Source organism: Phascolarctos cinereus, unplaced genomic scaffold (genome assembly GCF_003287225.1).
Source record: "Phascolarctos cinereus isolate Bilbo 61053 unplaced genomic scaffold, phaCin_HiC Scaffold_726;HRSCAF=1367, whole genome shotgun sequence".
NCBI classification, from domain to species: domain Eukaryota; kingdom Metazoa; phylum Chordata; class Mammalia; order Diprotodontia; family Phascolarctidae; genus Phascolarctos; species Phascolarctos cinereus.
This window is the reverse complement of record NW_027556098.1, coordinates 393454431-393478721: the sequence shown is the minus strand read 5'-3', so window position 1 is coordinate 393478721 and position 24291 is coordinate 393454431. Positions and strand designations below refer to the sequence as shown.

At 43.8% G+C, this 24291-nt stretch overlaps 1 protein-coding gene across 9 annotated transcripts in view; it reads left to right on the top strand.

Annotated features, from left to right (window-relative positions):
* Positions 1-24291, top strand: part of SLC45A1 (solute carrier family 45 member 1) — a 56481-nt gene that overhangs the window by 18472 nt on the left and 13718 nt on the right. For 7 of the 9 annotated variants that reach the window (XM_020974650.2, XM_078145704.1, XM_020974639.2 and 4 more), the window contains 4 exons: positions 8699-9126; positions 15991-16083; positions 16305-16529; positions 20326-21065. In XM_020974650.2, coding sequence (XP_020830309.1) covers positions 8727-9126; positions 15991-16083; positions 16305-16529; positions 20326-21065 — 1458 coding nt within the window. In that variant the 5' untranslated portion in view covers positions 8699-8726. The remainder of the gene's footprint in view (positions 1-8698; positions 9127-15990; positions 16084-16304; positions 16530-20325; positions 21066-24291) is intronic. The other 2 variants (XM_020974622.2, XM_078145703.1) reach the window with 1 other exon arrangement.

Below are 24291 nucleotides of genomic sequence, written 5' to 3'. Positions count from 1 at the left end.
TAGCATTTGTATAGTGCTTTACAAACGATCTCATCTGATCCTCACAACACTCTCCCTGAGAGGGAGGTACTATTGCTATTTCCATTCTGCAGATGAGGAAACTGAGGCAAATAGAGGTGAAGTGACTTGCCCAGCATCACACAGCTAGCAAATGTTTGAGGCTGGATTCAAACCTAGGTCTTCCTGACTCCAGGCTTAGAGCTCTATCCACCGCCATCTCGAGTTCTTAAGGTCCTCGGAAAGGACCATCTAGTGCAGCCTTCTTTCACACACCCAGAAGTAGCCACTGAATCTTTGTGAGTGAAGGGGAGCTCCCCGTTTCCCAACACAGTGAAGTCCACTTTGAGGCGACTCCCCCTCATTTGAAGCTCTTCCTTCCACTGAGCTGAACTTCGCCCCTTGGTTTCTACTGCTCACAGCAGCTTCCAACCAAGCAAGACAAGTCCTATCCCTTCCTCTCCCGGTCCTTCAAATGTTCAGTAAAAATTGCTCACATTTATAAGCGTTTGGAGGTTTGTGAAACACTAAATAGAGACGATTTTATCGAATCCTCACAGCAGCTCTTGCTAAAACCCCCATTTTGCAGATGAGGAGACCAAGGTACACAGTCAGATCCCTTGCACAGGCTCACACAGATGAAAAGTGTCAAACCCGTCTCTCTCACAGCAAGATCACGCTTCCTTCTCACTTCACTGGTCCTTTTCACCTGAGAAGAGCTATCATTGTCAGTGGGGAGATCTCCTAGCAGCCCTCTGTGAACAGAAGTCTTCAGCTAGGAGAGACGGGGAGCCTTCTGGGGATAGCTATTTTTTACACCAGGAAATTAAAGTCATGGGGGCGTAGAGAGGGAGAATGGAAAGGTAGAGGAAGGAGCTGAGTTTGTGAAACAAAAACTTTAAGATTTCTACATCGGCTCTGAAGGTCAGCCTTGCTTTTAGACCTTAAGGTACCCTAAAACACTTAGCAGGCACTTTTAAACTTTAAACTACTACATCAATGTGATGTATTATTACTGTAAGTTTCATCCTTGTGGGGGAACTCCCACTGTGGGAACCCCATCCACCAAAGCAGACTGCCACCTCAATTTTCTTTTTCTTGGAGACTTGCATGGCGGCACCTAAAGGTTAAGGGACTTGCCCAGGGTCACACAGCCAGTAATTGTTAGAAGTGGACTGAGGAAGGCCTGCTTATTTATACTACACTGCTTCTATTATGTAATACCATTTCATATTATTATGATTAATTAGTAACCACAAATAGGGTCAATATTATTACATTCTTAATGTTAGGTAGCTAATGGATAGAGTGCTGGGCCTGGAGTCAGAAAGATCTGGGTTCAAATCCAGCCTCAGACACTTACTAGCTGTGTGACCCTGGGCAAGTCACTTAACCCTGCTTGTCTTCATCCACTGGAGAAAGAAATGGCAAACTACTCCAGTATCTTTGCTAAGAAAACCATATAAAAAGTATTGGCATGCTATGGTCCATGGGCTTACGAAGAGTCAGACATGACTGAACCACAACAGTCATGTTAATACGATTATAATAATATGATGGACATGATATAACAATGTTATAATTATATACTATATTATGATTCATAATAATATAATATGTGATTGATATAATAATGATTTATATTAAGATAGATAGCAATGTTAGAGATGACAATACTGTTTTATTATAAACATATTAACGTGATTACAATAATAATTATCTAGCTTAATGTCAGGGTACTTAGAAACTTCTATGCCCCCATATTTCCCTGTAGGTTTGATAATGCTGGGGAATATGAGGGAAGGAGGGACAAGGAAGCAGTTGGAATCCAAGGCAAGGAAGGCTAGGGTGGGGTGGGGCTGAGGGACTGAAGAGCTTTGCCTACTGAGAAAGGAGAGTGGGGGTAGGGTGCTTAGCTGTCCCTGCCTCCCTCCTACAAAAGGCCTCCAGTCCACTGGATGTGGCTTCTGAAAAGACATTGGGCAATTTTATTCCTTTGTTGTTTTCTTTAGTCATTTCAGTCATGTCTGACTCTTCATGACCCCATTTGGGCTTTTCTTGGCAAAGATTCTGGAGGGGTTTGCTGTTTCCTTCTCCAGATCATTTTACAAATGAGGAAACTGAGTTAAATAGGTTAAGTGACTTGCCTAGGGTCACATAGCTGGTGAGTATCTGAGGCCACATCTGAACTCAGATATTCCTGACTCCAGGCCCAGTGCTTTATCCACTGAGCTATCTAGCTGCCCCATTTTTATTCCTTACTGGCAGTATTAATCTGATCCAGATAAATCTCCCATATGGGTCAAGAGAGTCACTGGTATCTGAAAATGAAACTGATCACTATGGAAAATAGTGGCAGGGGGGGATGACAAATATCATAGGATGCAAATAAACTGAAGACACAGTTAAGTTGAAGGATTAAGGCCCGTGCGGGGGTGCAGTTCTCTTAAATCGGCAGCCACAGGTTTGGGGTCAGAGGAAGTGGGTTTAAATTCTGGCTCTTTCACTTACTTTGTGGGCAAGTCTCCTAACCTTGCTGAGCATCAATTTCCTTACCTTCCCCTTATGAAATGGCTGGATGACAATAGTAATGTCAAACTCAAATAGAAATGGGTTCACTAAACTATGAACACCCCAATGCTTACTGACTTCGGTTTTGTTTTGGATTTTGGAGGCAACCCGCCAATTGTGATTTGCCCTGGGTCACACAGCTAGTGAGTGCCTGGCACCGGATTTGAACTCATATCCTTCTGACTCCAGAGCCAGTGCTCTATCCATGGCATACTGACTTTGAAAATCATATATGAACATTATCTATGTTCTATTGCATTTTTTTTATTTTAAAAAATATTTCCCAATGCATTTTAATCTGGTCCCACCAGGAGAGTGTTGCCGGCCCTATGCTCATACCTCTGGAATAAATAACCTTAGATATTCCTCCCAGCTCAAAATCTATGATTTCATATGGCTTAGCAAGCACCCCTCCCTTAGGTCTAGCCCCATCCTTATTTTGCAAAGGGAAGGGGGTAAGTGCCTTGTCTACGATCTCCAAACCCATCACTTATAGAGCTGAGATCAGAATGTAGGTCTAGGGTCTCTAAACTTCTGGTCTGTGAGACAGCTCCCTGGGTCTTCCCTGGTTCCAATACTTTTTTTCTAAGTAACTTTCTCTAGTGGAAGTTAATGGATTTGAGTTGAAGGATCAGATTTAAATCCTAGCTCAGCGCCTCATCTCGTATGGCTTTGAGCAAGTCACATATGTATGGGCCTCAGTTTCTTCATCTGTAAAATGCTCAACAACAAATTAGATGTTCTCTAAGGTTTCATTTACCTCAAAGCCTAGTTTCCTATGTTTCTTTCCATAATGGATGATAAGGATGGGACAAAAAAAGGATTCAACCTTGACAGAAAAAGTCTGGAATGAGGATTTGGGAAATATTTGTGTACAAATTATAGAAAAGATGCTTTGTGCCCCCTAGAGATCAGGACTCCAGCAGCTGATATTAATATGAAAATATTATCACATCATATAATAATTATATATTATTAATACAATATTAATGTAGCTCTTTAGGGCTTTGAAAGTTTTTCACTATGGTATCTTATTGGATCCCCATAATAATCTAGTGACATAATTACTACATATATATTATCATTATTATCAGCATTTTTATAGATGAGGAAATTGAGGCTCTGCGAGGTCTAGCATAATCACGGCAGCTAGGCGGCACAATGGATAGAGCACTGGGCCTGATCTGAATTCAAATCTGACACTTATTAACTGTGTGACCCTGGGCAAGTCACTTAACTTCAGTTTGTGTCAGTTTCCTCAACTGTAAAATGAAAATAATAATTATACCTATATCCCCTAGGTTGTTGTGAGGATCAAATGAGATAATATCTGTTATGCCCTTAACACAGTTCCTGGCATGTGGTAGGTGCTATATAAATGCTATCTATAATAATAATAATTATTATTATTATTGCTTGAAGCCACTCAGCTTATGTCAGAGGCAGGATTTGAACCTGTCTCCTCTAGTCACTTGTTTCTAGTGATAAAGATATACAGTCACAGTGGAGCTTACTTCAAAGTTTATAGCTTTGAAAGAAAGATGAAAAGAGACACTCTGTTAAGCTGGGAGTTCCTCGAGAGCAGCGATAGTTGGGTTTCGGGTTTTGGGGGGTTTTTTTGCCATTGTATCCTCAGCACTTAGCACAATGCCTGGCACATAGTAGGTGCTTAATAGATGCTAGTTGACTGACTGATTAATGGACTTTGGAGTAATTTACAAGTGTTATTCCCCATAAAGAAAGGCAACACTGGGAATAACAGAGAGAGAACTAGCCTTGGAGTCGGGAAGAGCTGGATTCAAGTCCTGCTTGGGACTCACACGAGCTCTGAGAGCCTGGACAAATCACTGACCTGTCATTGCTTTTCCAGTACAGAACAGCTGGGCTTTGAATCAGAGAAACTGGGTTCAAGCCCCATTCTGTCCCTTCATAGCTCTATGATGTTAGCCAGTCTGTTTCCCCATCCATGAAGTGATTTCTAAAATCCCTTTTAGCTCTGCCTCTATGGCCCCATCATCCTATAATCCTTACGTAACCCAGAGCAGAGCCTTCCATCTCTGCTGGCCTCAGCTGACTCACACATAAAATGAGGGGGTTTAACTGGACCCTTCCAACTCCTTCATAAAACCATGACCAAGGAAATTTCCGTCTTTGCTTAGATGCTGGACAGCTTTCTCTAAAGTGAAAGGATAGAGAATTTGAAGGGTGATGCTCAGGTAGATTAAATGACTTGTAGACACACAGCTTAGGTTGGAGTGGGATTTGAACCCAGGACTTCCTTTCACGATTTGAACCCAGGATAATAACAGACAGCATTTTGTAGCACTTTACGGTTTGCAAAGTGCTTTGTATATATTCTCTTCTTTGACCTGTCCCTTTTCCTGAGCTCTTACTGTGCTATTTATCTTTTGACCAAGTCTTAGTATTAAGAGTAGCTCACACTTCTGAAGTCCTTTGTAAGCCCTGTGAAGTGCTCACTCTTCCAGTGAAATTAAAATATTGATTAGAGAGACAAGACGGGCAGCTAGCTGGCACAGTGGATAGAGCTCCAGCCTTGGAGTCAGGAGGATCCGAGTTCAAATCTGGCCTCAGACACTTGACACTAACTGTAACTTCACAAACAAATCTTTGACTTTGTTCTGTGAAGTTTGGATTCCGTCAAAGGGCCACACTTGAGGATCTAGAGGGCCACATGTGGCCTCAAGGCTGCAGGTTCCCCACCCCTGGTCTAGACAATAAATGCTTAAATTGAGAAATGCTTAAAATTCTTGGACTCCACATTCATATCTCTTTCCACTCTGTATCTCCCCATCTTCAGGGCACCATGGGAAGTCAGGGCCCTGGGATCACAGATTTAGTTTGTCATGACTCTGTAAAAGACACGCCCTCCGGCTTGGCTCCCAACAACCTCGTGGCTCTCCTTAGCTGATGGATGGGTAGGATGTTTGGGGCCTCCTTCACCTCCTCACCTGAGCAGCTCTAGAGCACAGGTGACGACCTCGGGTTTTAGAGGAAGGCATGGGCTCTCTCACAGGCATGTCTGCTTGGTTTTGCGTCGTGATGTCATAGTCAGGGAGACCCTGGGGATTGATCGGTGATTATACAGGTGTAGGGTTCGGAAGTTTCCAGGCATAGAAGATTCCAGGAAGGGGCAGGAGGAAGGAGAAATTAGGCAGGAGAAGGGACGTGTCTATAGCAGAGAGCTCCTGCCGCTAACAAGCCTTATGGATTTCAGACAGGCCCAAAGTATCAGAGAGGTTATTTTGGACTATCCCACACAATTTTTTTTCCTACTAGAATCATCAGGAAATGTTGTTCAAGTATCACTGGGGGTAAGTCCACGCTGTGGACCCCTTCCTATGCCTGTTCCTAACTCCTTTCTAACCCTCCTCACTCTCCTGCCTCTCACCACCACCAGTACCACTTTATTCTACAATGTCACCATATTGTTACAGAATTTCTCAATTTCTGTTTCTGGGTTGGGAATACGGAGATGCTTAAAAGGCACCACCGAGTCATGGTGGTCTCAGATATGAAATTAAGATATCAAAGTGAGCAATGAGCTTGGAATCACAGGACCTAAGGTTGAATGTTGGGTTGGGCAAATCATGCCCTTCTCTAGGTTTTTGTTTCCATAAAATGAGGGGGCTGGGCCAACAATCTCTAAACTGGTGCCTACAGCTATGATCTCATGTAATTAAACGTTGAAACTTTTTGTGATTTTAAGATTGAATTTATTACTAACTAAATATGGCTCTCATCATAAGATAAATGATTCATGAAGGATTTTGTCAGCTTGGGGAACTCAGTATAAGAATTCTTTCCATCAGCCCAGATCATGACCCAGCTGTGACTTAATAAATAAATCTCTAGCACCTAGTAGGCATTTAATAAGTGCTGATTGATTAGTAACAGGCTCACAATAATGGAACAACCCCTGTGCCAGGCTACCTCTAGGTGGGGTCCATGCAGTGGGGAGAAGAGAGAAATAAATGATGAATGATGAATTGAAATGGAATCAGTCAGCCAGATAATCTTATGGACCCTTGTAACTTGCCAGTCTTGGGTAGATACAACACCATAACTAACTTTTTAAACTTCTTTCTCTGGGTTGTCTCCTGTATTCATTTTCTACAGAGAAAATTCATTTCTATCAGAGAAAGGTGAACTAGATTGCAGAGTAGTGGGTTGAGTGGCTCACCTTGAATCTAGGCAGACCTGGCTTCAGTTCTGCCTCTGATCCTTACTAGCTATGGAAAAACCATTTGGATCCCCTGGGCCTCAGTTTCCTCATCTGTAAAATAACGGGTTTGGGCTAACTGACCTGTGAGGTCCCCTCCAGCTCTGGGTCCAGGATCCTTGCCCCCTCTGGGGTCTACCTCTCCCTTCCGACACTAAATAGATGCTCTCTGAATCTGACCACACAAGGTCCCTGAAGGCTCTCTTTTGACATTTTTGCTCATGGCCAGTGTTGATGGGAGAAGGATGACAAGGGCTTGATTCAACCTGCCTTGGTCATCTTGGAGTTGTACAGAACCTCAGAGTAGAAAGGGACCTTGGTCCATTCAGCGTAACCCTTAGCTGAAGGAATTCCCCCTCCCCAACAACAACCAGGCCCTGCTGAAAGCCATCCTGTGAGGTCTTCCCTCCCACTCACCCCCCAGGTGGTTCGATGTCTTACTCCCCCTCCCAGCTGGCCTGTGATTTTGCCTGTCTCTCTAATGTGAACAAACAGATTTTTTTAACCTAAAAGGAATAAATGAACACTACAGGGAAATATTGGAAATTATTCAGACGAGTTAAATAAGATGAAAACATAAGAAGCTCCTGCTGACTTGAGAATTTTCTTGATCAATTAATCCACAAACAAGTATTAGGTGTCTGCAGGACACTGGCCTAGATTAGTCCATGGAGATACACCTACAAAAGTGGAACAAGGGAAGAGCCACCACATTCACAGAGAAGTGAATGCAAGATAAATATGCAGCTTTGGGGGTGGCCCTAGGATTATGAAAGGCCTTTTGTAGGAAGCAGAGGTGAGGAGGAGACACATTCCAGGCATGAGGGGACAGCCCACAGGGAAGATCAGAATACTGTGTTCAGAAAGTGATCCTTGGCTGCCAGAGCTCCCCCTCTCCTCGCCCCAAAATGTTCTTGGATTTACTTTGCATATATTTAGAATCAAGAGCTGGAAGGGACCTCTGAGGCTATCTAGTTCCACCCCCACCCCCACCCCCTGCCCATTTTGTAGATGCGGATGCTGGGGCCAAGGGACAGGGAGTCAGAGTGGATGTACCTGTTGCTTGCCCCAATAGAATGTGAACTCCTGGAGGGCATGGAAGGTTTCACTTTTGTCTTTGTGTCTTCCACACCTAGCACAGTGTCTGACACTTATAAGGCATTTAATAAATACTTGTGGATTGATTGACTAATGGATAAATTTATGGATGGATGGAGGCAATGGGAAATGGATAGATGGATGGAGGCAGGGAGGAATGGCTGAATGGATGAATAGAAGGATGAATGGATGGAGGCAGGGAGGAATGGATGGACGGATGGATAGATGGATGGATGGATGAAGGCAGGGAAGAATAGATGGATGGATGGATGGATGGATGGAGGCAGGGAAGAATGGATGAATGTTTGGATAGATGGATGGATGGAGGCAGGGAAGAATAAATAGATGGATGGATGGATGGAGGCAGGGAGGAATGGATGGATGGATGGGTGGTTGGATAGTTGGATGGATGGATGGAGGCAGGGAAGAATAGATGGATGGATGGATGGATGGATGGAGGCAGGAAGAATAGATGGATGGATGGATGGATGGATGGAGGCAGGGAGGAATGGATGGACAGATGGATAGATGGATGGATGGAGGCAGGGAAGAATAGATGGATGGATGGATAGATGGATGGAGGCAGGGAAGAATAAATGGATGGATGGATGGATGGAAGCAGGGAGGAATGGATGAATGGATGGAGGCAGGGAAGAATAGATGGATGGATGGATGGATGGAGGCAGGGAGGAATGGATGAATGGATGGATGGATGGAGGCAGGGAGGAATGGATGAATGGATGGATAGGTAGATGGATGCCAGTGCACACATCTGACTTCTCTTTCCCACAGGAACATCCACTGACTTTCCTTTCCTAGGATGATCCCTCCTACGACTGGGACCCCTCCTCCAAGTGAGGTTCTCTTCCCTACGTTGACTTCTCAAGAATTTTGGAGGTCACAGGTCTCTGGTTACACAGGAACTGTGACTCGGCACATCAGTCATCGGGCCAACAACTTTAAGAGACACCCTAAGAGGAGGAAGCATATCCGGCCCTCTCCACCCCCACCTCCAAACACACCCTGTCCTATAGACCTGATTGACTTTGGAGACCTGCACCCTCAGAGGTCCTTCCGGGAGCTGCTGTTCAATGGCTGCATCCTCTTTGGAATTGAGTTCAGCTACGCCATGGAGACAGCATATGTGACCCCTGTACTGCTCCAGATGGGGCTCCCTGATGAGCTCTACAGCATGGTCTGGTTCATCAGTCCAATTCTAGGTAACCATTAATTTCCAATATTCTTCTGGTATTTTCAGGTCTTACACAATAAAGGCAATAGCTAGCATATTTATACAGCATTTTAAAGTTTGCAAAGCTTTGTGTATATTAATTAATCAATCAATAATCATCAAGTGTCTACTATGTGCCAGGCACTGTGCTAAGCACTGGGGATACAAAAAGAAGCAAAAGGTAGTCCCTGCCTTCAAGGAGCTTACAGTCTAATGGGGGGGGAGACATGCAAATAAATACATGCAAAGCAAGTTATATACAGAATAAATAGGAAATAATTAACAGAAGGAAGGTCCTAGAATTCAGGAAGGTTGAGGAAGGCTTCCAGTAAAAGATGGAATTATTGTTGGTACTTGAAGGATGCCAGGGAAGTCAGTAGTCAGAATGGGGAAGGGAGAGTATTCTGGGCATGGGGGACAGGCAGAGAAAATACTGGAGCCAGGAGGTAGAGTGTCTTATTCATGGAGTAGACAGGAAGCCTGAATCAGAGAGTGCGTGTTGGGGAGGAAAGTATAGGAAGACTGGAAAGGTAGGAGGGGCCCAGGTTGTGAAGGGCTTCTAATGCCAAAGTATTTTGTATTTTCTTCTGGAGGCTATAGGAAGTTGCTGGAGTTTATTGAGTAGTGACCTGAGCTTCAGGAAAATCCCTTAAGGAGCTGAATGGAGGATGGATTAGAATGGGAACAGACCTGGGGCAGGCAGAGCCATCATCAGGCTATTGCAATAGTCCAAGTGTGAGGTGATGAGAGCCTGGACCGGGAGAATGGCAAGGTCAGAGGAGAGAAGGAGATGTATTTGAGATTCTGCTAAGGTGAATTGGCAGACCTTGGCAGCAACTTGGATGTGTGTGTGTGTGTGTGTGTGTGTGTGTGTATGAGAGAGATAGAGAGACAGAGAGACAGAGACAGAGAGGAATCCAAGATGACCCCTTGGTTGTGAGCCTGAGGGACTGCGAGGATGGACTAGGAGGATGGTGTCACCCTCTTTGGTACTATTATGATCCCTGTTTTACAAAACAGTCAGCCAAGGCTGAGAGAAATTAAGTGATTTGCCCAGGGCCACACAGTAAATGTCTGAGACAGGATTTGAACTCGGGTCTTCTTGACTCCAAGTCCAGTGATCTACCCACTGGGCCCCCTAGCAAGCTACTTTTATAATTACATCGCATTTATATATACATACATACATATATGTATACATATATGTATGTATGTATGTGTGTGTGTATATGTGCACACACAGATAAATGAGTCTGTATTCATGGTAGAGGGAGCTATGTGATTATTGATGACATGGTGGGAAAAGTACCAGCCCTGGATGTAGGGACTCGGGTTCAAATCCCATTTCTGCTTCTTACTCCCTTTGGGACCTTGAGCAAGTCCCTTCCCCTATTTGGGCCTTGGTTTCCTCATCTGTGAAATGAGCTGGAGAAGGAAATGGCAAACCACCTCAGTATCTTTGCCAAGAAAACTGTATACTGGGTCACGATGAGTCAGACCTAACTGAAAAGGACCAAACAACAATAAACTCTACATTGATGACGCCCAGCTCAGGTTACCCTGGTAGTCACAGCATCAAAGATGGAGGGGGAAGACACCTCAGAGGTCATCTGTTCAAGCCACCTTGACTTGACCCAGGCAGGTAGGTGGCGCAATGGATAGAATGCTAGACTTACAGTCAGGAAGACCTGAGTTCAAATTGTGCTGCAGACATTTACTAACTATGACCCTGGACAAGTCACTCTCTCAGCCTCAGTTTCCTCATCTGTAAAATGAAGATAAAAATAACATCTACCTCCCAGGTTATTGTGAAGATGAAATGAGATTATATTCCCAAATCACTTTGCAAACCTTAAAGTGCCATATAAATTCTAGTTATTATTATTACCCAAGGTCACAATGGTGAAGATAATTACAATAGCTGACATTTATATGATGATTTAATATATGCCATGCAGTTTATATATGCTATGTCATCTGTATTTTGTTGTTCAGTTGTAACCAACTCTTCATGACCTCGTTTTGGGGTTTTCTTGGTAAAGATACTAGAGTGGTTTGCCATTTCCTTCTCCAGCTCATTTTTAGAGATGAGGAAACTGAGGCACACAGGGTTAAGTGACTTGCCCAGGGTCACACAGCCAGTAAGTGTCTGGAGCCAGATTTGAACTCATGAAGCTGAATCTTCCTGATTCCAAGCCCAGTGTTCTATCCACCTCATGACCTAGCTAGCCTTATCACCTGTATTACATATATACATTTACCATACATGTCATCTCATAGCCTCTTAACCCTTTGACTAGATACTACATGCATCATTGTCTCCATTTTGCGGTGATTGTTATTCAGTCATTTCAGTTGTGTCCAACTCTTTGTGACCCCATTTGGGGTTTTCTTGGCAAAGATACTGGAGTGGTTTGCCATTTCCTTCTCCAGCTCATTTTTACAGATGAGGAAACTGAGGCACACAGGGTTAAGTATCTTGCCCAGGGTCATACAGCTAGGAAGTGTCTGAGGCCAGATTTGAACTCATGAAGTCTTCTTGACGCCAGGTGGGGTGCTCTATCCACTATGGCACCACCTAGGCTCAGAGATTTGAAGCGACTTGTCTAGAATCACAAAGCTAAATAAGTATCAGAGATGAGATTTGAACCCAGGTCTTCCTGAGAAGTCCAGTATTTTATCTAATATGCTTTCCGTGACCTTTGAGGTCTCTTCCAACTGCATTCTGATTCTAGCTTTGTCATCTTTGTCTTAATCTCAGTTTCCTTCCCCTTAAATAAAATGATGGGATAAGACCAAATCAAGTCAACAAGGATTTATTAAGGCACTGTGCTAAGTGTTAGGGATACAAAGAAAGGCAAAAACAGTCCCTGCCCCTTTGGCTTCAAGCAGGTGTGAAGGGCAAGGGGGAATTTGCAGTTCCTGCCCTCAAGAAACTTCCAATCTAATGAGACAGAAAATATGAAAACAACTTTTTACAAAACAGTTATAGACAGATAAATTGGAGATAATCACAAAGGGAAGTCACTAGCAAGAAAGGGGATTGAGAGAATCTTCTTGTAGAGTGTGAGATTTCAGCTGGGGCTGGAGGGAAGCCAGGAGGCAGGGATGAGAGGAAGCCATCCAGACATAGGGAATAGTCACTGGAAATGGCCAGTTCCTGGAGATGATGGAGTGTCTGTGAGAGGCACAGCCAGGAGGCTAGTGTTGCTGCATCACAGACTGTGTGGAGGGGGAGTGAGGAGACTGGGAAGGCAGGAGGGAACCAAACAGAAGCAAACAGAGGGTTTTCTGTTTGATCCTGGAGGTAATTCAGACTTGTGCCTTAGATGACTTTGATGGCTGCATGAAGGATGAACTAGAGTGGGGAGATACTTGAGGCAGGAAAGCAGTCAGCAGTCCTACACCAGGGGATGACAGTGCCAGAGGACAGAAGGGAGCGTAGACAAGAGATGTTATGAAGGTAGAAATGTTTAGGGGGCAGCTAGGTGGCGCCATGGTGCATAGAACACCGAGCCTGGAGTCAGGGAGACTCATGTTCCTGAATTCAAATCTGCCCTCAGACACATAGTAATTGTGTGACCCTGGGCAAGTCACTTCACCTTATTTGCCTCAGTTTCCTCATCTGTAAAATGATCTGGAGAAGAAAATGGCAAACCACTCCAGTATGTCTGCCAAGAAAACCCCAAATGGAGCCTCGAAGAGTCAGACACAGCTGAAAAATAACTGAACAACAATAGAAATGCTTATTTAGACTTGGCCGCAGATTCTATCCTGGTGCGGTAGGGGGAGGAGTCAGAGAGTGAGGAATCAAGGATGACCCTTGATGCAAGATGGGGTGACTGGGAATATGGTGGTCTTCTAGAGAAGTTTGGAGGAGGGCAGGGATTGGGGGGGAGCGAGCAAGTTGTAGTTAGAACATGCTGAGTTTGAGGTGTTCATTGGACGTCCAAGATGACCAGATAGATAGCCGGAGATGCAAGACTGGAGGTCAGGAGAGTTTAGGGCTAGATAAATAAGTCTGAGAATCATCAGCATAGAAAAGGTCTGTCTAAGATTCCTTCGAGCTCTGATGTCAAGACCTGGGGTTCTGCTGAAGATGTAGAATCATTAGATTTAGGGCTGAAAAAGATATGATACATCAACCAGTCTTACTGCCTCATTTGACAGATGAGACAGCTGAGGTCCCCAGAGACCAAATGACTTGCCCAAGGTCTCATAGGTAGAAGAAGACAAATCTGGGTCCTGAGAAAAAGGAAAGCAGCAAGAAAAGGCAGTAAAAGACAGTGTAAAGAGCATTAGCTTTGAAATCACAGGTTCTGTGTTCAAATCCTGATTCTGCTATTTACTACCTATAGCACTCTGGGCTTAAGCTTCTCTTCTTTTTTTTTTCTTTTTAGTGAGGCAATTGGGGTTAAATGACTTGCCTAGGGTCACACAGCTAGTAAGTGTCATGTGTCTGAGGTCAGATCTGAACTCAGGTCTTCCTGACTCTAAGGCCAGAGCTCTATCCACTGCGCCACCTAGCTGCCCTAAGCTTCTCTTCTTTCAAATGAGGTGGCTGGTCAAGATGGTCTCCTGCAGCTCTGTATTTTAAGGTTCTTTCAGCTTTTAATTTGCATTGTCCTGAATTAAGTTTTGTTTTGTCCAGACAAGACCACACAGCTGCTGTGTAACAGTCTTTTTAAAAAAAGTATTTTTAAATTCTGAACTTAACAAATACCCAATAAAATGAACATTTCCGCATATAAAGTAGAATAGGAAAAGAAGTTTGTACATAAAACGATAAATCTCTTATTAGGTACAGCTTGCTATTCCTTTTATATAACAAATCCAATATATAATTTCTACAATAAATTATTGTATTGCATATAATTATATTATCATATTATTGCAGTATAATATGTAATCATTGAAGGTATATATTATATATAATTATATCATAATAAATTAGACACATCGCAATATAATAATACATTAGATATTATGATATAATTATATAATTTCTGATTTTGTTATATAATTAATACAATCATATATTATATACTTTATATGATTATATATGTCTATCATTTATATAATAAATTCAATATAGTATTACATAATCAATAATGAATTCAACATGTCACTTTCAAAGCTGTCCTGCTAGTCTATGTTCTATCTCCTTCTGTTCTCTTTTTGTGCTTTGGGTGGGGGGAGGCATTAAAGAATGTTTCAGTGACCCTCTTTTCTTTCTTTTTCTTTTCTTTTTTTACAGCCCAATCACTTTTCCCCTCCAATCTTTTGCCCAAATTGATTTTTTTTTTTTAGCAAATATGCAGTCAAGGAAAACAAATCCCCATAGCGGCTGTCCAATTCAATATATTGGGCTCTTCAGAACACAACATAGATTGTGAGCTCCTCCACCGAGGCCTTTCTTGATTCTATTCTGCCCCGGTCTCACCTGCTATATTGTTAGTCCAAAAATACATGTGCCATTTTGCATCTTGAGTCAATCCCTCTGCAGACAGAGGTGGGTAGTGTGCTACATTGGAAGAACTATTGATTGGTCATTGAATTAGCCAAACACCTTGTCTTTCAAAGTTGTTTTTAACACACAATCTTAAGGAGTTGTCTGGGACACCGGGAGGCTAAGTGACCAGTGCCACCTGGACCATCTATGTCAGAGGCAGGATTTGACCTCCGGTCTTCCTGACTCTGGATCTAGCCCTCTGTCTACTATGCCATGCTATCTTAAACTTGCTTATGTTCATTTTGTTTGGTTCTAAAGGTGGGCCAAGTGGGGGTTATGCCTTGTTTTCTATTTTAAATTCCTTATTTTAGACCCCAGAAGGATCACTAATCTAGGAGGCTTTACAGCTAATAGGCATCCTGGACCGCTTTGGGAAGACAAAGCAATAGGGCTGAAAGTTCTCTGGGAGTGGGTGACCCAAAAGGAAGTGATTCCTAGGAATCCTCTGAGCTGTCACAGCTACTTAGGAGAGGAGGCTAAGTAGAAACTTTAAAGGAATTCTGAGAGAATCATCTTTATTCCAGAGCTCATGGTTTCTCTACTGACTGACATTTCAGGTGTTCCTTTCACCCAACCCCTCAAAATAATAACCAAAATAACTAGCATTAAGGTTTTCAAAGCACTTTACAAATATTATATTTTTCTTACAACAATCCTGGCAGATAGGTATTATTTTTATCATCCTCATTTTCAGCTGGGGAAACTGAGGCAGGTTAATTGGCTTGCCTAGGGTCACATAGCTAGGAATGATCTGAGGCAGGATTTGAACTCAGGTCTTCTTGGCACAAGATCCAGTGTTCTACTCCCTGTACCACCCAGCTGCCTAGAAGCCACACGGTTCTTTAAAACACAACTCAAGTATGACCTCTTACATCAAGGCCTTTCCTAATTCTATCCCACCCCTATCCTACCTCCTACTGTTAGCATTATTTCTTCTTACAGTTACTTTGTGTTTAGTTTACTTATTTATGTATGAATTTTTCTAAAATAAAATATTTTAGGGCAGGTTCTAAAACTCTGTCCCTCTCTGTCTTTCTGTCTGTGTCTGTCTCTGTCTGTCTGTCTGTCTGTCTCTGTTTCTGTCTCTCTTTGTGTCTCTGTCTTTTTCTGTGTCTCTGTCTCAATGTCTGTTCCTATCCCCCTCTGTATTTCTCTCTCTGTCCCTGTCTCTCTTTCTGTGTGTGTGTGTGTGTGTGTGTGTGTGTATGTGTGTGTCTCTGTCTGTCTCTGTGTCACTGTCTCTGTCCCTCTCTATCTTTCTCTCTATCTCTCCTTCTCACCGGCTCTTTTGGACGCCAGATGTGAACACAAGTGATAACCACGGCCATCTTTCTGTTGCAGGCTTCCTACTGCAGCCTTTGTTGGGTGCTTGGAGCGATAGGTGCACTTCAAAGTTTGGAAGGAGACGGCCTTTCATCCTGGTGCTGGCTATAGGTTTGTGCTTTTGCTATTTTAATTCCCCCTCCTTGACTCCCCAGGGATCTCCAAGGATCAACCCTCTGATTTCAGAAAAGCCTAACCTGGTGACGAAAGCAGCTGTTCGGGGAATCCCCACCTGCCTTACTCAGGGAGCAGCTGGTTTGACTTTTGTGTTTTCACCTTCAGACACTCTCCTGGGCTGAGATGTAAATCTTTTTTTCCTTCTTGTGTTCTAGGTGCACTCCTGGGACTTTCACTTTTACTGAATGGGAGAGACATTGGCCTAGCTCTGGCAGACACTGTCAGTAATCATAAATGGGGCATCATTCTCACAGTGTGTGGAGTGGTCCTCATGGATTTCAGTGCTGACTCAGCAGACAACCCGAGCCATGCCTACATGATGGACGTATGCAGTCCTGTGGATCAGGACAGAGGACTGAACATCCACGCCCTCTTAGCAGGTACTGTATTGCTTTCAAAAGGCCAATCATGGCCTTGCTCAACATGGTACCATGACCCTTATACACTGAAGGTTGTTGAATGTGATTTAATTGAATTAACTTCTTACATAACAAAAGCTTCTTAACCATTAAAACTATCTCAAACTTGAATGAGGGTAGGAAGTAATGGGAGGGTCTTCAAGCAAAGGTTGGGTGATCATTTATTTGAGGAATTGTAGAGAACAATCTGTTTTGGGCGCCTGTTAGACTAGCTGTTCTCTGATATCCTGTGATTATGCCTCAGTTGGGGATGAAAAGCAATTCTTTGTAGTCTGGTGGAAAGGGATGATGATTTGCACCAATGGAAGGAATTGCCCCACAGATGAGAAAAGAGGTTAATCCAAGTGGGAAAACGAAGTTCTTGTAGTGATTGAGTTCCACAGAATGCCTGAAAGAGTGAGGCCATTTACAGGTCAGAGGATCATAAAGTTGGAAGATGTCCAAGAAGACATCAAGTCCAACCCTTTCATCTTACAGAAGAGGAAACTGAGGCCCAAAGTCATTAAGTGACTTGCCAAAGGTCAAACAGGATTTCAATTCAGCACTCTTGACTCCAAATCTAACACTCTTTCTTCAGTCAAGGAAAAGAAATAGCTACATGGCTTATTTTAACATCTGTATACTTCTAATGGAGCAGGAGGGGTAGTACAACATAGTGGATAGAGCCTCAAAGTTAAGCCCCAGGCTCAAGTACCACTTCTGACTCACATTGCACGGATGACCCTGGGGAAGCCCCTCAGCCTGCCTCAGTGTCCCCAGACAGCTGTCTCAGTCTGTAAGTCACAAAGCAGATGCTGATCTGCTTTGTGGGAGGGAGTTTACTCACAGGGAGGAAATGCCAATGAAATAGAAGGTCTAGACCGAAAAAAAGAATTTTCTAATGAGAGACAGCAGGTCTCACTTTGCATTCAGGAGGATTTGGATTTAAGATCTGCCTCCAATACATGTAGGATCAGAGGGAGTTTCAATATTGCTAGTTCTGATACTGGTGAAATCATAGATCTGGACCAAATGAACAATACTTTTAAGGTGAAGAGTATTAGAAATGAAACAAACAAAAAAGGAGCTGTTATGTACAAAATAAATACAAGGTGACTTGGAAGAGGGAAGACCACATTCAATGGATGGGGGCAGGAAGGTGATGCTTGAACCAAGCTCTGAAGGGAAATTCAAAATTTCCAGAGACATATAGCAAGAGGGGTGACCAGGGAAGGGAGGTTTAATCTGGGGGCGAGGGGGTTGTCACAGGAACAGTGAGTGGGGAGACGGGACAATCCATTTTCCTGTCCTTTCCAGAAGAAATGGTAGTACTGATTTGATGATTGTTTTCAGAGCAAGAGATGAAAAGGGGGCATGTGTAGGGCAAGGAGGTGTACTCCCATGGCAGGACGGATGGTGACATGGCCCAAGACATCATGGATGGATGGATGGGTGGATGGATGGATGGTTGGGTGGATGGGTGGGATGGATGGATGGATGGATGGATGGATGGATGGATGGATGGGTGGATGGGTGGGTGGATGGATGGGTGGTGGGTGGGTGGTGGATGGTGGATGGATGGATGGGTGGTGTGGGTGGGTGGATGGGTGGGTGGGTGGTGGGTGGGTGGATGGGTGGATGTGTGGTGGGTGGATGGTGGGTGGGTGGGTGGGTGGAGGTGGTGGATGGGTGGGTGGATGGGTGGGTGGTGGTGGGTGGTGGGTGGTGGGGTGGGGTGGTGGGTGGGTGGATGGGTGGGGGATGGATGGGTGGTGGGTGGATGGGTGGGTGGGTGGCTGGGTGGGTGGGTGGATGGATGGGTGGGTGGGATGGGTGGGTGGATGATGGTGGTGGGTGGATGGATGGATGATGGGTGATGGATGGATGGGTGGGTGGTGGGTGAGTGGATGGATGGATGGATGGATGGATGGATGGATGGATGGGTGGGTGGATGGGTGGGTGGGTGGGTGGATATGAAGCATGGTCTGGGGCAAGTTATTCATGGTTTTTAGGTGATTTTACATTCACTCAGTAGCCAATCAAGCTCCGCTTGAGTGGAGGTCTGAGCTGAACAGATTAACTCACCCAGGGAAAAGAGGAATGGTCTCTGGACCCTATGGGGTTATTCCACGTAGGAGAGCAGGAGCAGTGAAAAGACAGCAAAGTATTCAGGCTGGATGGATGATTACAGTCAATGAGGATATTAAGGGCTAACATGAAAAACATTAGATCCCAGAATTTTAGGTTGGAAGACACCATTTAGCCTGAATCATAGATGAAGAATTCCTTTACTATGTACCTAACAAGTGTAAAAAAAAAATTAACACTGTATTCTTTATTTCAAATACAGCTCTGTTGAAAGCATTTTGTTTAACAATTGTTCTATATCCCAGTCATTGCTAACAAATGGAAAAATGTCCAAATTGCACCTCCCTTTCTCCTCATTGCCCTCCAACATGGGTATACCCCAAGATGATTTCAGATAAATTTTGTAGGATTCCTTCACAGGAAAAAAAAATCATGATGTATTAAAATGGAATTTGTGGTTAACATTCTAGAATAATAGTCACTACTCAATTCCTTCCTGGACCACCACCCCCATCAGGGATTGAAAGGAAAGTGATCCTGTGATCAATATCACAATACCTTCTGATAGCAGAGGAAGGCCCTTCCTCTGAGCAGCTTAAAGGATGCTTGATTCAGGGAATGGGGAAGGCAAGAATCTAAACAAGACATGACAAATTTGGTCACTGTCCCCACTCCATTTCTTTCTTTCTTTCTTTCTTTCTTTCTTTCTTTCTTTCTTTCTTTCTTTCTTTCTTTCTTTCTTTCTTTCTTTCTTTCTTTCTTTCTTTCTTTCTTTCTCTCTTTCTCTCTTTCTCTCTTTCTTTCTTTTTTATTTTTGCTAGGCAGTAGGGTTAAGTGACTTGCCTAGGGTTACAATGCTAGGAAGTGTCCAAAGTCACATTTGAACTCAGGTCCTCCTGACTCTATATCATGCTCTATTGGGGCTGCAAGGTGGCACCATAGTGCACAGAGTGCTGAGCCTGGAAGCAGGAAGACACATCTTCTTGAGTTCAAATCTGGCCTCACATACTTACCAGCTGTGTGACTCTGGGCAAGTCACTTCACTCTGTTTGCCTCAGTTTCCTCATCTGTAAAATGAGCTGGAGAAGGAAATGGCAAACCACTCCAGCATCTTTGCCAAGAAAAACCCAAATTGGGTCATTAAGAGTTGGGCATGATGGAAACAAATGAACGACAACAACAGAATCATGCTCATATTCGTACCCTGCCATTTGTTTAGACATTTTCCAAATGATGTGGTCCTGCTTTATTTCCATGTTGTTGCTACCACAAAAAGTGAATATTTTTACACACATGGGACCTTTCCCTCCACCTTTGACTTCATAAGGAATATAAACTGTTTTCTCCTCTCCTCCCCAACCCTTCCTTTCCTGCCTTTCTTCCTTTCTCTCCTCTCCCCTCCCCTCCCCTCCCCTCCCCTGTCCCCTCCCCTCTCCCCCTCCTCCATTCTCCCCTCCGTTCTCCCTTCCCCTCCCTTCCCTCCTCTCCTCTCCTCTCTCTCCTCTCTCTCCTCTCCTTCCTCTCCTCTCCTCTCCTCTCTCTCCTCTCCTCTCTCCTCTCCTCTCCTCCTCTCCTGTCCTCTCCTCTCCTCTTCTCTTCTCTCTTCTTTTCTCTTTCTGTCCTCTCCTTTCCACTTCTCCTCTTCCGTCCTTGGCAAGGAAAGGGATTTAAATCCTATTTTTCTCATCAGGTCTTGGAGGAGGCTTTGGATATGTCGTTGGCGGAATAAACTGGGACAAGACCAGTTTCGGCAGAGCCCTGGGGGGGCAGCTGCGAGTCATTTATGTCTTTACTTCTGTCATCTTGAGTATCACCACAGTGCTGACACTCATCAGTATTCCAGAGAGGCCCCTGAAGCCCTTTACCAAGAAGAAAACTGTGATGAAGAGCCCAAGCCTTCCTCTTCCTCCTTCTCCCCCTGTTTTGTTCGAGGAAGGCACCACTGACAATCTGGGCTCTCAGAATGCAACTCATTTATATGCCAGTTTTTCCAGCCCTATTTCTCCTCTCAGCCCTCTCACACCCAAATATGGCAGCTTCATCAGCCGGGACAATTCTCTGACCGGAATTAATGAGTTTGCTTCTTCCTTTGGAACTTCTAATATTGACAGCGTACTCATAGACTGCTTTACTGCGGGGCACGATAACTACCTGGCCCTACCTGCTAGCTTACCCAGGCAGACCATCAGTGTCAGCTTTCCAAGGGCCCCTGATGGCTTCTATTGTCAAGAAAATGGAATTCTGGAAAGAGGGGCAGTCTCAGTAAGTCATGGGCCAGAAGGAGATACGTTAAGGGTGGGCTCTTTGGATGCTCCAAAGCCTCGATCGTCTGGGATACTGAAAAGGCCTCAGACATTAGCCATCCCAGATGCTGTAATAGGAAGTTGTCCAGAAAGTAGCAGGAGAAGGAATGTGACCTTCAGTCAACAGGTAAGAGCAAATAAAGGGAGGGGAGAGGAAGATCTAACAGCATTTGTTAGTGAACATGATCTACTTAGAGCTAGTATTTAGGAATTACTGCAGATGAAGCATGGGTGGAACTTAAAAAGAGGGAAAATGAGCTTTGATATGGGGGAAAATTACTAATCGGAGCTGTCCAAAAGTGAAGGTCTGCCTTAAGAAGTAGTGGGTTCCCTTCACGAGAGGTCTCAAGCAGAGGCTGCAGGCTCATTTGTCAGGCATAGTATAGTGGGAATTCATTTTTCAGAGTTGAGTGGGACCAGAGAATGGCTGAGGTCTTTTCTACCTCCACAATTCTATGAGGCTGTGAAAGTAGCATGAGCTGCTACAGGAGGTAGTGAAGCTCCTCCCTGCCAGTCCTTGAGTGAAGGAAGTCTGGCCCGTCAGCTGTTTGTTGGGTATATTGGAGAGGCCAGAACAAAAACTAGGTTAAATTTTTGGGATGTGAAAGCTGATGCCCTCCTTCAGCAGCTAAGAGGAATGGAGTTTAAAGCACTTGGTTGAAATTTTTTTCAACTAAAATTCAATTTTCTCTCCCTCCCATCCTGTACCATAGGGAAAAACAAAACAAAACCTTTATGACAATATGCATAGTCAAGCAAAACAAATCCTTGCATTGGCCATGTCCCAAAAGTCTTGTATCGATCTCACTCTGCACTTTGAAGGATCACCGCTCTGTCAGGAGAGCATTTGGCTAGATTTTAAGAATCAGAGCATTTGGCTAGATTTTACCACCTTAATGGAGACAAGATGGACCTTATATATAGAAAGACTGTGGGAGGGATCCAGGAGTGGCCAAGTTGTCTGGGGTGACTGGAAGATCTGGATGGGAGTGGCCAGTAAGATGGGGTGAACAGAACCAGGGAGAATAGAGTCTAGATAGGATTAAGGGTGGGAAGTGGCCAGGGGCTATCAAGAGGTAAGGAACAGAACTGGGAGATTGGGAGTAGACACAATAAAAGGCCAGTTGATCGATTATAGCCTCAGGTGAACTCTAGAGATTTAGCCAGGTAGGAAAGTCCAGGGTTTTCACTTTTTGGGGTCCAGATCCCAAAGACATGGTCTTTTCCTTTTAGGGGTTCAGATCCCATCCCCATCATTCTCCCCCTCAAACAAATGGGACCCAAATTCTTTTGGGGTAAGGGGTGAAGGTCTTGGCTTCTGAAACTGCATCCTGCTGGCAAGGAGCGTAGAGCTGTCCCTGCCTTGAGGGGGTCCCAAAGAGGTTAACTGGAACCAAGGGCAGGCTGCATCCAGGGGATGATGGGGGGACATTGGCTGGTACCCACTGTTTGCTACCAACTGTAGGTGAATGTCCTGTAGACACAGGATGCAAATCTGACAGAAAATACTGCAGAGCCCAGATATAGGGAGAAGTAAAAGTGTAAGAGCCCCATTAAAATCATTTACATTTGACCTGCATGATTATCTGATTTTGTTGCTTTTTCTAAAATGTAAGTAACACTTTTGCAGGTAGAAGTTTTCCACCTCTGAGTTCAATAGTTATACAAATGAATTTGCCAAGAGATTGACTTTCACTTCAATTATCGCTGAAGTTCTCTTTCCCAAGTCAAACTGAAGATGTTTCTGATTTAATTTCAGTTGGGTATTGAATGACTACACATTCAGGTCAAAACAGCAAGATCTCACACACTTGCATTGATCTTTTACTGACCACTTGGTCTGATTGTAGAAATTTGCTATAGAAGGATAAAGCAGGGACTAGATTTAGGGCCCAAATATGACAGGATAAAACATCCTTAGCTCTGTTTGGATTCAGATAATTCAGTTTTCCAACCATGCAGTATCAAATCCACCTCATAGCCAGACTCAGGAATAGCCAGGTGGGTAATATTCCTTTTCAAAGGAACAAAATGGGGAAACTGAGCTAGCAGGATCCCCTCTTAGACTGAGACTAAAATTGTCCTCTCAGCTTTTCCCGATGCTAACTTACCACCAGTTTCATGTTCTCTCTGAGCAGCTTGTGGCATTTCTCTCAGATAGTGGATTATTGATTATCAATGGATTATTATGATCCATCAGACAACTGAAAATAAAATACGAGAAGGAATTTTTGTTCAAAAGGGTAGGACAGGATAACCTTTGGGTTCTCTTCCAATTCTGAGATCCTGTTTGAGTCTGTAAAGTGGCAGTTGCCATATTGTAAGTAGGTATTAGCAATTACATGTGAAAAAAAACCCCAGAAAGTCTTGTAAATGGGAAACTCCTAAACTTCTATAAAGAGTTATGCAGGCTCAACATTTGTCTAGAGGTGTGTTAGCTTTATATCAAGCTGACTGGATGACCAAAATGAATACAATTCAATAAACATTTATTATGAGTCTACTATAAGCAAGTTACTCTTACGCTGTGGGGAAACAGAAGTGAGATTGAAATAGTTCCTGCCTTCAGAGAGCTTACATTCTACAAGGAGATACACATGCATAAATGAGTAAGTGAAAAGTATACAGAAAGTGATTCAAAGTTACTTCATAAGGGAGAGAGAGTGCTAATAGCAGGGAGCTTTGAGGAAGCTTAGGATACCACTGGGCAGGAGGGAGGGAATCAGCAGACTGGAGAGGCCACTTCCATGGAGGCACAATGCCAGGAGATGGCGGATCATGGAGAGGGATGGCTGGCAGTTGAAGAGCTGGGGAAGGTAAGAGTATGAAATTAGGATGGGATTGTGTTCCTAATGCCAAGAGGAAGAAATTGTACTTTTATCTTTTGGGCCAGAGGGACACACTAAAGTTTGGTGACCCAGCCAGCCAGAGATGTGTCTTAGTAATATTCATTTGGCAGCGTGTAGAAGACAGATTGGTGAGCGAAGAGACTAGAGTCTGGAAGATGAATTAGTAGCCTATGATAATAGATAAAATGAGATAAAATTTAAGCATCTTGCAAACTCTAAAGTGCCATAGAAATGCTTATTGTTATTGTTGTTAATTATCCAGGTGAGAGGTGATGATTGCCTAAAATAGAACAGAGGCTTTGTAAATGGAGGAAGGAGCCTGAGGGGACAGATATAGGAGCAACTTGACGACTTATTTGATTGGGCTGTGGAGGGAGAGAGAAGAGTTAAGGATCAGTACAGAGTTAGGAAGGGGGGTGACAGGAAGGATGATGGCATCCTCAACAGAAATGGGGAGCCTTGGAGGAGGCATAGATTTGGGGAAAATAAGTTTCTTTTAGGGCA